Here is a 16,965-nt window from a genome sequence, read left to right as displayed (position 1 = left end):
CTGGGGATGGGGTCTCCAGGGCCTTGCTAGGCTTCGGTAGGGGGGCTGTGTGACCCCCTTCCCTAAATGAATATACTTGGCCTTGGGGTCGCCAGGGCAGAAAATGGTCTCTAATCATGCCCCTTTTCCCATATATTTAAAAATAAAATGGCAGCTGATTTATTTATTTATTTATTTTTGCTGCTATCAGTTTGTGCATTTTCGGCTCCGGGATGAAGGCCGGGCTGCCCCTCATCCCATACAAATGAATGTCGGCCCAAGGAGTGGGCTCTCCGGGGCCTCTAGAGGCACGGAAGTGGGGGCCGCTCCGCTCCATTTTATAAATAATAATATTGGCCCCGGGTATAGGTTCATCGGGGCATAATGTAATTAGATGGGCCTGGCTGCAATTTATTTTCCCTTTCCTTTGGAAGTGTTGCAGGTTTGCAGCATTTTTTGCTGTTGTTCTTTTTTTTGTACTGGGGGGCTCCCTCTGGCCTCCCCATGGGTATTTAAAATGTCATGCGTGATGTCACTGACTGTGTCATGAGTGATGTAATATGTGAGGTCATAAGCCGTGCATTGCAGGGGCGTAAGTTATTATTAGCTCAGCTAACTAGAACTGCTGCATTTCTCTGTTTTTTTTCAAGTGAAATGTGAACCTGACTAACGCTCCTGTAACCTTTGTTTTTTTCAATGAATTTCTAAGGTTTTTAAAATTCTATTTCCTAAGTAGTGGAGAAAGGGTGAGTGGCCTCCCACAAGCTCTCAGCAATCCCGCTGTGTGGGATTTACTTGTGGTAACAGGCGGGGTTGTTTGCGCCCAAGGACCCTCAGCATCCAAGGGGACTTCATCCCCCAACCAGCAGTGCCCCAGGAGGCCCCTTTGAAAAGTGGCTGAGAAAGGGTGCAAGGCCTCCTACGGGCCGGCCTTTAAAAAAAAATATATATATATTTATTTTCTTTTCAGTAGGGGAGGGGGTCTGCTTGGCACCCAATTGTTTCTACCATTATAAAGTGCAAGGTGCCTCCTATTATAACAGAGTACAAAGACAACTAAAAGATCAATCATTTCATCCTCCAAATTGTAAGGTGCTAGTGTCCAAGGGCCTCTGCCATCATAAAGTGCACAACGCATTAATAATAGGTAAGTGTAAGAGAACTCCCGAAATAAAATTGTAATTTCATAAACAATCTGAGCTACGATCTATGCGCCCAAAATGACTGGAAGTACATATGTCATCACCTTCTCCTAATTTCAGGAGTGAAGTGCTGGGACCCAAATATTTCTAGCATCATAAAGTGCATAATGAATCCATGATGTCGAAACTGTAGAAAACAACTGAATACATCTATCATTTTGTTAATAATGTCATCAGCGATGCTGTTCTAAACATGAAAACTGAAACCATCCCAACAAACTGTATAGGTGAGCAGCAGAGGAATAACAAACAGAGTAATAACCCCATCATGATGGGTATGGGAGAGCGGAAGGGCCAATAATATGGTTAAGGAGAAACTAGAGATGGCCCCAACATTCAGGAGCTGGGCCACCTTGTGCCATCCCAAGCACGCACGTGCGATCTTCGCCATCACATCTATCCGTCATCCCAGGCAGGTATGTCATTCTGCTTCGCCAGTCAGAATTCAGTGGTAAATCGGGTTAGATACACCTGGGGCGGGTCCGTGTGGGCAGCAGCGATGCTAGTCACAGCGGGAGCAGAATTCGAGCAGACAAACTCTGCGGACCATTGGGGAGGATAACACCTTTGTGTCCCTGATCTATCTAGATGTGGGAAGGCTGCCAGGATCACGTTTCAGGAGAGCAGCAAGGGGACTCTACAGTCCCTGAGCTTCTTCCCTGCGCAGTGCTTCTCTCTCGCACTCCGCTTACTTGGTCAGCTCACTGCTCCAGCTGCACAGATCAAGGCCAGAGGTAGATTTAATCGTCCGCTGTCTCCTGGCATGTATTACTTTCAAGTCCGTAAATCTGTCCGTCACTTTTCGAGTTGCGCTGCACGTTTGCAAGTGCAGTAGGCAAAACTCAAACTGCCTATTCGTGGCCAACTGTATTACCAGTGTGACTTAAGCATGGTACAGAGCTGAGGTTGGGCAGGACCATAACCTTTGGATGAACCCCGCCTCCAACTGCGAGGGCAGTCTGCTGACTGTCCGGGGAACATAGTGGGCAGTCTCCGGGGTGTGAGGTACGCCAAGCAGAAAGATGAACTGGATAAGTTTGAACCTGGCATTCCGAGATACCTTAGGGGTAGACATCAGTATCGATTTCCAGGAGAGTCCAAAAACATCAATCCCAGGTCTGCCTCCGACCAGCATCGTAGTGGCAGGAGGTCCGGTTGTGCTCCCCATAATAGAACCCGGTACAGTAGGGTAATCGCCTTGGTCATTCTGGAAATAGGAAGACAACGGAGGCATTCATTTTCAGTAGGTTCCGTGGAACCCATCTGCCACCAGTTGGGCTGCCAAATAGTATAACTCAGTTGGGCTGCCAAATAGTATAACTCTAAGTCTGGTGCAGCCAATTTCCTCTCATCCACCAGTAAGCGTAGCTACCCGAGAGCCACTCTATCTGAAGGTTCCCCAGTATAGCAAGGTAAGAAGACTATCCAGTTTAACAGATATAAGACCTGGGAAGCTCAGTCAGCAGTGCAGCGAAGAGGTATAACAGGTGTGGCAGCAGGACCATCTTAGATATGGCGATCCGTCTGTAGACTGAGATCTGTAGGGTACCCCAGAAGGATATTGAGTCGATAATGTCCCAGTGAATTTGCCCTCGCGGAATGACTCTCGAGATCTGTAGAATCAACCCCCGGATATAGAATAGAGGCACCCTCCCAGCACAATGCTGCGATTGCAGAGGTGCACTGGGTCTCGTCCAAGTCAGGTGGGAATGGAAAGGCACATGTCTTATGCCAGTGCACCTCTAGTCCAGACCTTCACCCATAGTCACACAGGGCCGCTGCAGCGCCCTCCTAGTCAGTAGGGGCACCACGCATATATTGCGTCAGGCCATATGAGGAAGCATTCTATTGGCCAGTATTTTATCATCTGCATTGGGCATGGATATTTGGTGGTAGGAGTCTACCTCCCAGGAGTCTTTGCCTTTCTTTGTAGCGACACTATTACTGCTTCAGGCAGGGATGGCAGGAGCACGCCAGAGCACCCCGTCTTGTTAAAGACCATCACCAGTTGCGGGGCAACTGATGTCAGGTAGGTAGAGTAGAATTCTAACGGTACGCCATCAGTATCAGGAACTTTGCCCCTTGCCATCTCCTTGACTGCTCCCTGCACCTCCAGCACCATGATCTCAGCCCCCATCCCCGGGTCGACCATAGGTGGGGACGCATCCGCAATGTAGCGAACATTTCCGAGTCATCGATCGCTATGCCCGCAGCATATAGCGCTGCAGAAACGCAGGGAACTGTTAATATCCTCCCACGCAAACACAAGCTGCAGCTGGGCTCCTGAACCTGGGTGATTGTATGGCCCTCAGCCGCCTCTATGAGGAACCAGGCCAACATTCTCCCCGCTTCATCCCTGCCAACCTTGTATGCCTGGCACAAGCGTTACACCAAATCGGACAGCTTTTCATGCACGGCAAGCAGCCGCTCCCTGCCACCCTTCTTGTCTTCCAGTCTTGCATGGAACCCCTCCAAAACTGCCTCCTGTTGTCGTATATCAGAATGCAATTTAGCACTCCACACCACCCTATTTATTATAGAGTAACCATGCATGACCACCATGAACGCCTCACATTCATCCACCACTGACGTAGCAGATCCCTGGTTATCAGTCCAATGTGTAGTGATTTTCTGTAGCAGGGAAGCCCTAAACACTTGGGGGCATATCAACAACAACCGGCGATAATTATCTCTAAGCGCACTTAGCGCTAGGATAATTATCGCCGGCTAGCGTGAATTTTTATCGCTGAGATAGCGTGCTATTAGCAACGCTTATCTCAATAGCGATAAAAATCCTCACGCTAACAGGCTAACGTGAGATTATCGCTGGAAACCCAGCGATAATCTCACGTTACCTTGTTGATAGGGACAGGCAAACCTAGCCATGATATACTCCTTCCATAGGATATCATGGCTAAGTCAGAAAAATACCAGATGTAAAAAAGCAGCGTTAACCGCGGTTAGTGCTGCTTTTTTTTGTCTCTAACAGGGTTAGCAAATTTGCATGCTAGCACCCTGTTGTTGATAGGGCGCTAGTTTTATCTTTCCTTTTTTGGCTTTTAAAGCCAAAAAAGCAGAGATAAATCCCTTGTTGATATGCCCCTTAGACCTCTATAAGCAATGGGTCAAGCCTCCAAGAGGGGATGCAAATCTGACTCGCAGACCACTGGAATGTGCACAGTAGAGGATAGTGATCAGAATAAATCTGTGCCAGGTATTGAGCATTCGGCACCCTCTTGAATGCCTCAAGGCAGCCAAGCACCTTGTCCAGTTTCACCTCTAAGTCGTGCACAGTAGAACGGAAGGAACAGACCCTCCTCATTCTCCAACAGTCAGTTAGCCCCCAGTGCTGCACCCAGCTACAGAAGGCAGAGGCACGCGCAGCTGGGGGCCAAACCTATCCATGCAAATTTCTGCCTCACAGTTAAAATCCCTACCTACTATTTGAGGAAAAGGAAGCATTGAGGGAAGAAGGGCTGTAAGGCTGTCCTGGGCGGTGTTGGTGGGCATATACTTTAAGAAGAGCCACATCCTTCCAATCTAGTCATCCCAGCACTAGCACCAACCTACCCTCAGGGTCCACAACTTTCCTATGTGTTTGAAATGTCACCCCTAGCCTAATCCAAAAAAAGGCCCCCCTTGCAAAGGCAGAGTAAACTGCATAGTCTAGCTGGCTTCCCCATCTCCCGTGTAGCGCCCTGCCCCAGTTAGATGCATCTCCTGCAATAAAGCAACTTCAGATTGCACTCATTTCCATTCAGGGAGTAGATTAATAATTGCAAATTTCCTCCATCACACCCCCCCCCTGAATAATAAAGTAATCAATAAAAAGGGTCCACATCTTTTTATGTTCCATCATTTTCAGATTTTTATCTGTCCATACAACCACGGACTCCCACCATCCCAGCAATGAATTTGCATATGTTTGGGCAAAAGAAATTCCCATAGCTGTTCCTTGCTTTTGTAGACCGTATCTGCCATTAAACATAAATATAGTATGGGGGAAACAGAAGTCGAGCATTTCCATCAACATGTCTGAATGTTCCATGCAACTGACTGATCTTGATCTTAAAAAAATACCTGCATACATTCCTTGATGATGATATATGGATGTATGTAAGATAGTAAATAGTTGTCTTTCCAGGGTAAATCATTGCTCTTATTCAGAAAGTCAATTGAGTCTCTTAAATTTGAGGAAAGCGCTGTAATAAATAGGAAAAGAAAATTGTCTATGTATCTTGAGGTATTTTCTAATACAGACCCTATTGAACTAACAATGGGACATCCCGGGGGATTTTCTTATGGACTTTTGGAAATAAATAAATGGTAGGAGTAACTGGATGGTCAGATTTCAAATGTCTAAATTCATCATCAATTAGATTCCAATCCACATCCAACTATGCAAGATTCAGGCAACTCCAAAAAACATGGCTTTTAAACAGGCTTACGACTAACCACGTGAAGAGGTATATGCACATTTTATTAAACATCATTCTGTATACAGTGAATCCAGTAACTGAATTGCAGCAATCTTTTAGTATATATTTGATCAGAGCAGATATTATCAAGATTCGGACATGTTTACATATTTGGAATGCAGCCTTTATGGCCATTGACATTTTCAGTCCACAGAAGATAACGCATCAAAAATGAGGTGCCCCTTTTCCCTCCCCAGCATCACTCCCCCCTACTCACTACCCTTGGAAAGTGTGCCAGTTGCCCCACACCTTTTCCTACTTCTTGGGGTGGTGTATGCACTAGTTAACCAAGAGACAAGCCCGGCGTACCTGCTCTCAATAAATACACAGTATCATAACCATTATCAGATGCTTTTATGATAATCGATTTATCCTCCTTGAAGATCACGTATTGCTTGCCACTCTTTCGTTGTCCTATTGCTCCTCCTATATTTTGATTTCTTCCTTGCCATTTGATTTTTTTTTTTTCTCCCCCAAACCATAATCTCATAAAAGATACATTTTATTCCCCGCTGGCTGTTGTGGACAAAAGTGTGGCTTGCATTCACTTTTGTGAGTATATAACGTGAGCAAATTATTTAAAGAATCCAAGGAGAGTGGGTTGCCTAAAAGCAACCTAATCCAACTAGAAATCCCTCAATGTTTTTTAAGAGACCCTCGCCCACCGTGGTTCCTCAGTTGCTTGCTTCATCATCGGGTCGACACACATCCACTTTATGTGGATGAGTAGGCTCAATCTTCTCACTGTGAGAGCACTTATAAAATAGATTACTAGCGGGATCTGTGAAATGTGTTAAAAATACCTCCAACGTCTGTAGCCTAACTTTATAGTTTTATTGTGTGATTTGGAATTGGGGTAAGGTTAAAAAAGAAAGAGTTGACCTTGGGGGTCATTGTGATCCATGACATCTACTGTAAACATGTGTTCTACATGTTTCAGCTACCTGGACACAGACCAGGTCTAGTGTCTTTTCCTCAGGACAGATCCTTATATGTCAATATAAAAAACTTGGTTTACAAACAACAAGGGCAACCCTAGAACAAGAACCTGGGGCAGTATCAACTATGTTCCAAACAGTGGTTCATGAGCTAAAATAGCAGACTATAAGACAACTAGTGTAAAAAAGAAAGAATTATGCAAAGGAAAGGAAAAGACTATGCTGTCTTAATTTCGCAATAACCATGTACGTAAGGAATCTCAAAAAGTGCTTAATATAAATTCAGTACAATACAACATGAAATAAGGGCGCTCAGACAGTTACACAAACAATGATAAAGTCAGAAACATTGACAAGTGTAAACTGAACAAACAGTGGTGGAGAAACAACATAAAACAACAATTAACAGAAAATACACAAATAACAATTGTGTCCTTGCTTAATTAGGCCACGTTTTTATGAGTCGACAGCGTTTCGACCCACGAGTATTTTAGGGGTCATCTTCAGGACAAAAGGACTTCAAATATGGGAGCGTCCACTTTCTTTTCTACAAAAATGAAATATATACATGGGTTGACAATATGAAAATAATTAATTTTGTTTGTGCTCAACACCGAATATGTGAAGGGAAAATCAGAAAGAGTGATGAGAAAATAAAACAGAACATGATACCCAAGGATTCCCTAAAGATTGTGTACCAAGTCAGAAATCTTGTGCAAAAAAATAATAAAAAAAGATGAGAAAAACACGAGGCAAACACTATCTGTAACTGCTGAATTTCTCTGGTTTTGTGTGTGTAAAATTTGAACTTAACTAGAACGTGCCTGTAACCTTTGCTTTTCTCTCACAATTTTGAGGCTTTTTTTCCAATGTTAAGTGATATTTTATTACCATGCGCTAATCCAACCCCCTGCAGGCACCCGACAGGGCATGTCCAAAGGTGAGGGGTCAGCCGCAGGACCTGGCCTGCGGCTAACCCAATTCTACAGCGGGGCGTTGGCCGCAGGCCAGGTCCTGTGGCCCACCTCTCACATGCAGGAAACCTGGGAGGGAGACATGCAGCCCCCATCCCTGGGCCGATTACATCCCCAGGGATCCCATCCCCTGGGGCATATCCATTTAGTAAATGGAGAGTGGGCACGCACCCCCCTCCGTGGGCCTATTTCAGCCTCTGGCACCCCATTTCCCCGGGCCTGACCATCAAAAGTAAGGGGGACATGTGGCGCTCCCCTGGCCAATTTTGGCAGAGAACCTCCTCCCCGGGGCCTAGACAAGTGAAAAGATATCTGGTCAGCATAGTGTGATGAGTTTCTTTGAAGGATTGTATTTACGGATATTGGTTCTAGCTGTCTGAGCAGTGCCAAACAGCTGCCATCTTGTTAGGCGCTCTCTGGCGCCCATTCATGGGGCCTTGGGACAGTTGCTTTAGGTGAGCACCTGTCCCTTTTGACGATCAGTTATTCCCAATATTAGCATTTCATGCACTTCATGTTAAAACGCTTTTTATTTTTTTCCTGTGCTTCCGTAATCAAGTTAGACAGGTAGAGTACCCCTTTTTTGGTTTGAGTTCATAGGTTATACAGTCAATGTAATGAAGGCATATATGAAGATTATACAGAGCTCTCTTTTACCACCTGGTCGACTAGAGCTTGTGTTTTAGGCAAGGTGGGGATGTTTCTCTCAAGGTTTAGACCAACTTCTTGTCTCAAGGAGTGAAAAGTCATTTTTTGGTCTGGCGCAAGACCAGATCTTTTGATTTTACTAAAATGATATACAATATACTTACTTAGAGGGGCATTCAGTCAGCTGTCTTTATCCATGGGGTCTCTTATTGTGTCATTACTTTTTTCTTCTGCCCACCACAGCATACAGCATGGAGCAGTGGTTAGCTCATCTGAACCATTGGCTAACTTCACTGTGAGTGACGTCATTCTGCTGTTTCTCAAGGAGCACATCTGCAGACAAAGCAGCCCCATTCAGTATCGGGGACTACTTGAAATAGGTTGCTCTTTCAGGGGCATTTGTTTTTTTGTTTTATTAAGCCACTGTTCTTTTTTTATTTTCATATGTGCTAGGGTCCCCAACATCAAAGTTTTACAAAACCCATGATAAAACAAATGATGCCCTGAGATTGCTTGATCAGAATGAACATTGCCTGCTTAGTCTACTGGATCTCTTCTCTGCGTTTGATACGGTCAAACATGACCGCATGATAACCCTTCAGGAGAATAGGATGGGTCTATCTGGTCCTGTTCTAAACTTGGTTGCTTCATTCCTATAAACAGAGCTCAAAGAATCAAAGTCAATCAAACCTTTTCTGACGTGACTCTGGTCTCGCTTGGAGTGCCTCATGGTTACCTTTTATGGTTGACTTATCTACTTTATGTACAGCTTGCACATTTTCCCTTTTATGTATGCCTTTTCTGCTTTATGTTCAGTGCTCTGATACCCTTATGGGCCATGTTCGCACTATATAAAACTCCTCAAATAAATGCTCTACTCCAATCCAACCCAGTCTAACCCACTTCAACTAACTCCATTCCAATCTACCTACTCTAATGCACCCTAACCCACTCCACTCTTCTCCAATATATCTCATTCCACTCCAATCTCAACTTCACTCCATTCTATCCAACTCCAATCCACCCCACTCCACTCTAACCCAATTTACCCCATTCCACCCAATCTGTCCCACTTCACTCAATCTAAACCAGTCAACCCTACCCCCACTCTACCGCAGACCACCCCACATTACCCCACTCCGCTTCTATCCCCCTCACTCTACTCTATCCCAATCCAACCCACTCCACTCCAATTCCCCTGACTCAATCTATCCCAATCCAATTTACCCCACTCCATTCCAATATACCCTACTCCACATCACCCTCCACTGCAGTCTATCCAACTCCTCTCCACCCAAATCTACCCCACTCCATTCACCATACTCCAGTCTACCCCAACTCCTATGTACCACCATCTGCCCCACTCCAACCTATCCCACTGTACTCCAATCTACCTCATTCCACTCAAATCTACCCCACCTCACTCCAGTCTACCCCTCTCCAAACTACACCACTCAATCACCCACTTCACCCTCATCTACCCAACTTCACACCAATCTCGACTCCAATCTATCCAACTCCCCTTCACCCTGCTCCATGCCATTCTACTTCACTCCAATCTACCCTAACATATCCACTCCAGTCTACCCCACCCCCACTCCAGTCTACCCCACCCCCACTCCAATTTACCCCACTCCACTCCATCCTACCATAATCCACCCAATCTACACCACTCCACCCTAGATTGCCCCACTCCAATGTGCCCCAGTCTACCCCACCCATCCCAATCTACTCTACTTTCCCACATTGCACTCTACCCAAATCTGCCCCACTTTATTCTAATCTAACTCGCCCCGCCACACTACAATCTACCCCACCCCGATCAACCCTAATCCACTTCAATTTTCCCTACTTCAAATGTATCTCTTCCCAATCTATCCCACCTCAATCCACTCCACTGCAATCTATCCCTACCTACTTCACTCCAGTCTACTCCACTCGTCTACCCCAGACCAATCATCCCTGTTCAATCTACCCCTTCCCATTCCAATCTACCCTCCTCCTAGTCCATCCAGTCTACCCAACTCCACTCTCATCTACCCCACCCGACTCATCTACCAATGTTCAATAAGGACTGTTCCCATGAGGAATAGCGTCAGTGCATTAGATGGTCTTCTGGCTAGAATGGAACATTTGGCTTAAAATGATGACCTGAAATTCTACCCCCTAGTTATTGCCACTCTTTAGACTATTTTCAAGTGTCCATCCCATCACCTTTTGGCGTTTTTCAGTAGTATGTCTGGAAACTTGAGACTGGCGCGTCTTTCCAAGCCTATTATTGCCGATGTTTGTAATTTCCAGAAAGTAGATTTGTATCCATTCAAGGGGTACTCCAATGAGTGCAGATTTACTACTTTTTTGATAAACCGTTAACTAGATATATTTAATCTCCAAATCCAAAAAATGAGCACATTCAAACTACTTAGTGAAATGAGGACACAAAAATCAACACAGGCATATCAGACCAGTCTCCTGGTCCCCCAGACTCAATTACCAAGCCAAAAATGCATTTTGTTGGTGGTGGTGGGGGTTGGGGGGCGGCAACAACACCCCAGACACCCTCTCATCTGGCCACTGTACTTACTACATTCCAGCCCACTTCGCTCTACCCCACTCCATTCTACTATACTCAATCTACCCCACTCCACTTCATTCCATACTACCACATGTCACTCATTTCTACTGCAGTCCAGTCTACCTCACTCCACCCTAATCTACTCCGATCTACCCAACCCCACTCCACCCTACTCCAATCTACCTCATCCAGTTCGCCCAACTCCAATCTACACCAGTCTACTTCACTCCAATCTACCACAACCTAACCCAGTCTACCCCTCCCCAATCTACTCCATCCCAGTATACCCCACACCATTCTATCCAACTCCTCTCCAACCTACTCTACTCCAGTCCAGACTGCGCCGCCCCACCCCAAACTAACCCACTCCTACCCATCTCACTCCCCACTTCCCTTCAATTTACCCGACCATAATCCCCCAATCTATCCCACTCACTCAGATTTACCCCACTACACTCCAATCTACCACAATCCACTGCACTCCTCTTCCCCAATCTACCCCACTACACTCTACCTCACTATATCCCACTAAAATCTACCCCACTCTACTCCAGTCTAACCCACTCCACTTTACCCCACCCCAGTCTACTGCAATTCAGTCTCCCCCACTCCAATCTAATTCACTTCAGTCTACTCCACTCCACTCTTCCCCATTCTACTCCCCTCTACCCCACTCCATCCCAATCTACCCCACTTCCCCAATCTAGCTCACTCCATTCTACCCCATTCCATATTACTCCATTGCAAACTACCCTGATCTACCCCACTACGTTCCAATCTACTCCACTTCAATCTACCTGACTCCACTTCAGTTTACTCCTCTCCACTCCACCCCAATCCACTCTATTCCCAATCTACCCTTCTTCTGTCTACCCCAATCAACTCCACTCCAGTCTACCCCGCTCTACCCCATTCCATTCTAACAGAATTCGGCCCACTCCAATCTACCCCACCACACCCCACTCCACTAACTTTTAGCCATGCTGAACAGCAGCCACACTGCTGTACAACATGGCTAAAGCACATTTCCAATAGCTCTCGCATAAGTGATACCTATTGACTTTGCCAATGCTCATTAAACTTGCGCTCTGCAGCTGAGCTGCAGTTATGTATGTGTTACTGTCCACACACACCTTCACCTTAGAGATGTTTGTGGATTTTGTCCCAATTTTTGTCTCAAAGCAATTAATTTGAAATTAGATTGTCTCCTACTTTCAGCTTGATATTAGTATCCTCATGGTAGCGTTTTTGGAAAATGTTCAAAGCGCTTTTTGTACTTTTTGTTTTGGATTGAAGTGGAAGGTTTACTTAAAATGTATATTTTCTTCAGGGTTACACGTCTTTTTGGAATGACTGTATATCATCTGGATTACGAGGCTGTATGCTGATCGAACTGGCATTAAGAGGTCGTCTGCAGTTGGAGGCTTGTGGAATGAGGCGTAAAAGTCTACTAACAAGGAAGGTAAGATATTTAAATAGTTGATGTTTATTAATGGAGTATTTAATGTAGAAGTTGCATTTTGTTCTCGCTGCAACATAACGCCAATTAATACGATTATCAGTCGATGTGCGCTTCGCTCTTCTCACCCACATCTGCTATTATCTTCTAAATTAATTCAGTCAGAAGGCAATTGCTTTATATGCTCTTCTGCATAACATCTGCTGTTAAAGATCAGTTATACAGCAATCCATGACTGTTTTTGCTTCTAGTGGTGCATGTAGTTAATATCATGCGTTCTCTGTTCCCTTTGTAATGGGGTTTTGGCCTCACTTACAGAAATATCGTGAACATTGACTTTTCTCTTTCCTGACCAGTCGACAGCATACCCTTGACAGATCTCCGTGGGTATGGCAACCTATATCATTTTATGCCATCTCGAATCTTCGTTATTCTGATGTACTTTATTTCCCACTTCTTGTCATAAGGTGATCAGAGGTGTAATGAGTACTCCCAGTTACAGGAAGAGTGACTGCACCTCCCCCTCATACCAAGCGTTGAAGTGGCTTCAGGCAATACCCGCAAGTTGTAGCTGTAGAGTTCAGCCCTTTTAAATGTTCACTCCTTGTTATGTTATATGCTCTTGTATCGCACGCAGATACTCCAAGGAGTGTCCCGGCGCGAGCCTGGAAAGGGTCCGAATCAGAAACGAATAGGAGAACTAGAGCAGAAGAGTTTTCAGCTTTTTTAAAAAAAAATATCAGAGGGTCTTTAACATCCCTCAAAGCCAGTGACAGAGCATTCCAAGCCTGCGCCGCTAGCCGGACAAAAGAGCTCCTGCCAAGCCTTTGGCGCTTAAATCGAGGAATCTGCGCCTAGAGTTGGGAGGCCGAACGCAGCTGTCTTGCCGGAGTATAGAAAGCCAGCCTATTCTGTAAGAGCGCTCCTCCTTACTCTGTATAATTGCCTCACCCATAGGTTCAGAAGTCCTATCCAAGGCTTCTGTGATTGGTAGCCAGATAGTGCACTCGCAGTTTGATAGTGGAGGCCATGTATAGCACATTTACATAGTCCAGGCAGGAGTTTGATTTTGGAGGTGGCAAGTCGCTTACCAACATCTATTAAAAAGGCATGATTTTCTTTGAGCATTAAAGATAGTAAGTACATGCACTGTCTGAAGCAGAAGTTTGGGTTGACAGACTAAGTTCCAAATAAAGTGGAAAACCTCAGTTCTTTGCTACCCCTGACTCTGGTAGGGAAAGAGCCTTCTCATGTCACTGGTAGATGTCAGTTTGGGGCTCTGACCATGGGAAGCAGAAATGGGTGATTACCTGCATGCTTTACACCTAACTCCCAGCAAGGTATTGCTTTAACAAAGAGGGTCAGGAGCTAATTTTTATGACTGCTGACATTAGAATGCTACTTAAAACATTTAAACATGTTTTTATTTTGCAGTTGGCCAAATTGTGTAGATCATTAGAGCTATTTTTGAATTATATAATCAAGAAATAGCGTTTTACATGATTTTAGTTTCTTCGTGTTGGTGTTTTGTTGATTCGGGGAAAATAGAAATACCTAACTTGAGAGCCTTGTGATTACCTTTGCATTGATTGAGTGCAAGATAGTATACTATCGCTGACAACTCTCCTTTCAGCCTATGGTCATGCAGAGCTGCTAAAAGATCAGCTTCGATTCTGTAGCCTGGTGAAAACCTGCTTGGGCGGCATCCAGGAAACTAGAGTATTCAAGTATACTTAGTAGTTTTGCAGCTTGTAGCTAGCAATATAACTACCCCAAGAAGTGCCGTCTAAGACAGAAATTCTGATAGATTTGCATCAGCTTTCTTCTGAATGAGTGTGGCCAATTCTCATGTAATTGGGTCAGGAACAATGCCCGCTGATAAAAGGCAAATGAAAACTGAGGATACAGTTCTGCAACTGCTGATCCAATTTTTGTCGGAAATGGCATAGGATAAGAATCCATGGAGTGCTGAATTTTAGCCTAATAATGTGGTCTAAAAGATCAGACTGAACCCAAGTCTGAGAAGCCTGCATAGTCTAATTACTGCTGTTATCTGGTAGAGAAAAAGTACTAGCCTGCTGAGGAGCTGTACTTAGCATGCTAGAAAGAGTGACCTGATCTGCAGGAATGTGTGACTTGATCTTCTGACTGTAAGACTTGCACAAGGAGTACTTGACAGACTGAGTATGCTCAGGAGCCACAAGATTGCCAAAGTCCAACTACCCTGAAGGAAGCACAATGTACCAAGAGGGTTGAGAAGTCACTCTTTAGCCTTCCGACTTAGCAAAGGATAAGTGTGCACTGCCCACAAGTTGTCCTGTTTCTTTACGCTCCTCTTGACCCCAACAGGACCAGGAGTTGGTCTTCGTGCCACTACTACTGAAAACATTTGACCATGACTAGTAGTTTTGAGATACCTTATCCCTTAAGAAATCAACACCCTAGGACCAACTTAGTGTAGTTTACCTCTATAGTTTTTTTTTTTTTTTATTATTATTAATTTTTTTATTGTTTATGATTGAAATAGAAAACAATACAGAGATCTCAGCGGTGTGCATTATAGACTTCAGTGTAATGGATACATTACGACAATTCCGTTCCATAGACCACAAAGAACATATAAGCAAAGCCCCGGGCATCAAGATCCTAACAACCATCCTAGCATTTCCACCCATCGAACCCAGACAGGAATACCCCGGAACATGGACCCTCCATCCGCCCAGCAATGCCCCCCAGAACTTCAATCTTCCTATTTGCAAAAGTCAAGCCCTGCGCAGCCCACGACTCTGGGCCCGAAGCGGAGAGGCCCATAGCACTGCAACCATCTCATGGCCCATCTGAATATGCATCCCCGCTGGTGTCTAACCTATCCATTCCTGTGGGTACTATCCCCGAGCTGGCGTGTGATTGAGAGGCGCTTGGTAGGTTCACGATGTATGTTTTATACGGACCCCAGATATCTTTGGGACGGGCCACGGTGGGGAGGAGACTAGCGTAAATCTCGCTGTTCGTGCTGCAAAAAGCCATGGCCGTAAGCCACGCCGTGGCCGTGGGAGCTGCCCCACCACCCCAGTGTCGAGCAATTTCCCGCTTGGCTAGTAGAAAGCCCAGAGACGCAAGCCTCCGAACTGTCTTGGGGAAATTTGCAGTGTAGCCCAGCAATGCAACCTCAGGAGTGGGAACCAACGTAAGCCCTAACATCTCATCAAGGAGTTTGTGCACTTGCGTCCAGAATGAATGTAATAGCGGACATGTCCAGGTCATGTGTGCAAAATCAGCATGAGGTGCAGCGCATTTCCAGCAGGTGTGAGGCCGCGTGGGAACAATGGAGTGGAGCCTGTCCGGGGTCATATAGCTGTGGCGAAAAAACCTATAGTGCAGAAGTTTATGACGACTATTGAGCGATATCGTGCTAACGACCTTGCAACAAGCGGACCATTGTTCGTCCGTAATAGGTCTACCCAAGTCCGCCTCCCAGGCCGCCTGCAACTGGTCATCCGCACAAGGAACCAGCGCGGCGCATGCCCTGTACAATTTAGAAATAATGTGTGCCCCTGTATCCGTATCAATGAGGAGGGTGAGGGGTTCAAAGGAAGCCGGCTCGAGGGGGAATCCCTTAATTTCTGACCTGACCGTAAAGTAAAGCCGGTTCAGGATGAATTTGTCCATGAAAGTGGCTTCGCTGAATCGTGCCTCTTCCGATACTGAAAATATGTGCCCCCCCATGTATAGATCCCCAATCTTGGTGAGGTTAAACTTCGTTAAAGTGCGTTGCACAAGTTTCTCTCCAGTGCTCGGCAACCAACCTGCATTGGGAAGCGGGAGAGATGAGGAATATAGAATGGGCTGGTCCAAATAGCGAGACAGTCTATTCCAGGCCCAGCTGGTGGTGGACACCGTTTGAATATCTACTGGACTCTGGGGATACCCCTGGGCAACACTGCCAGCGACCCGGGAGAACAAAATCCACCTCAGGACGAAGAAATGGAATCCGAGCGTCGGGGTGGTGCCAGGCAAAGGCGTGTGCACACTGAGCGACCAGATAGTACAAATACAAATCCGGTACTCCGAAGCCGCCCCTGTCGTGCGGGAGCGTGAGAATCTTCCAACGGATCCGGGGGTGTTTTCCGCCCCAGACCAGTCTAATCAAATGGGACCGTAGGGTGGCGAAAAAGGATTGGGTGAGGGGAATGGGGATGTTATTAAAAAGATACAAAAATTTAGGAAGCACTATCATTTTGATAATGGCGATTCTGGCCGCCATGGAGAGCGGAAGTCGCAGCCACCCGTCCACCTGTGCCTCAAGCTTCGCAACCGCGCAACCATAGTTGCGGCGGATAATTTCGTCCACGCTCAGGTGTATATGTATGCCCAGATATCGTACCGAGTCGGAGCACCATTCCAGCGGAAACTCACACTGCCAAGGGGAGGTGCCGCTGGTCAGTGGGAATATTATAGACTTATGCCAGTTGATGCCCAGCCCCGAATGGCGGCCGAAGCGAAGGATTTCCTGTATCAGGGGGGCAAGGTTAACCTGTGGCTCCCTGACATATAATATAGTATCGTCCGCATAGAGGGAGACCAACAGGGGACCCGTCCGAAACTGTAGGCACCTGTGGAGATGTCGTTCCTGAAAATGCCTGATTAAAGGGTCCATGGCGAGTATGAACAATAGTGGCGAGAGCGGACAGCCCTGGTGAGTGCCGCGGGTG

General features: G+C 45.9%; 1 protein-coding gene across 1 annotated transcript in view; it reads left to right on the top strand.

The window, feature by feature from the left end:
• The window catches only part of GOLPH3 (golgi phosphoprotein 3), a 39,376-nt gene that overhangs the window by 10,953 nt on the left and 11,458 nt on the right, over window positions 1-16,965 (top strand). Inside the window, exon 2 of the mRNA XM_085630600.1 lies at window positions 12,125-12,256. Coding sequence (XP_085486726.1) covers window positions 12,125-12,256 — 132 coding nt within the window. The remainder of the gene's footprint in view (window positions 1-12,124; window positions 12,257-16,965) is intronic.

Source organism: Triturus cristatus, chromosome 2_1 (assembly GCF_964204655.1).
Source record: "Triturus cristatus chromosome 2_1, aTriCri1.1, whole genome shotgun sequence".
NCBI classification, from domain to species: Eukaryota; Metazoa; Chordata; class Amphibia; order Caudata; family Salamandridae; genus Triturus; species Triturus cristatus.
Note: the sequence above shows the minus strand (reverse complement) of the source record. Positions and strands in the feature narration are given on the sequence as shown.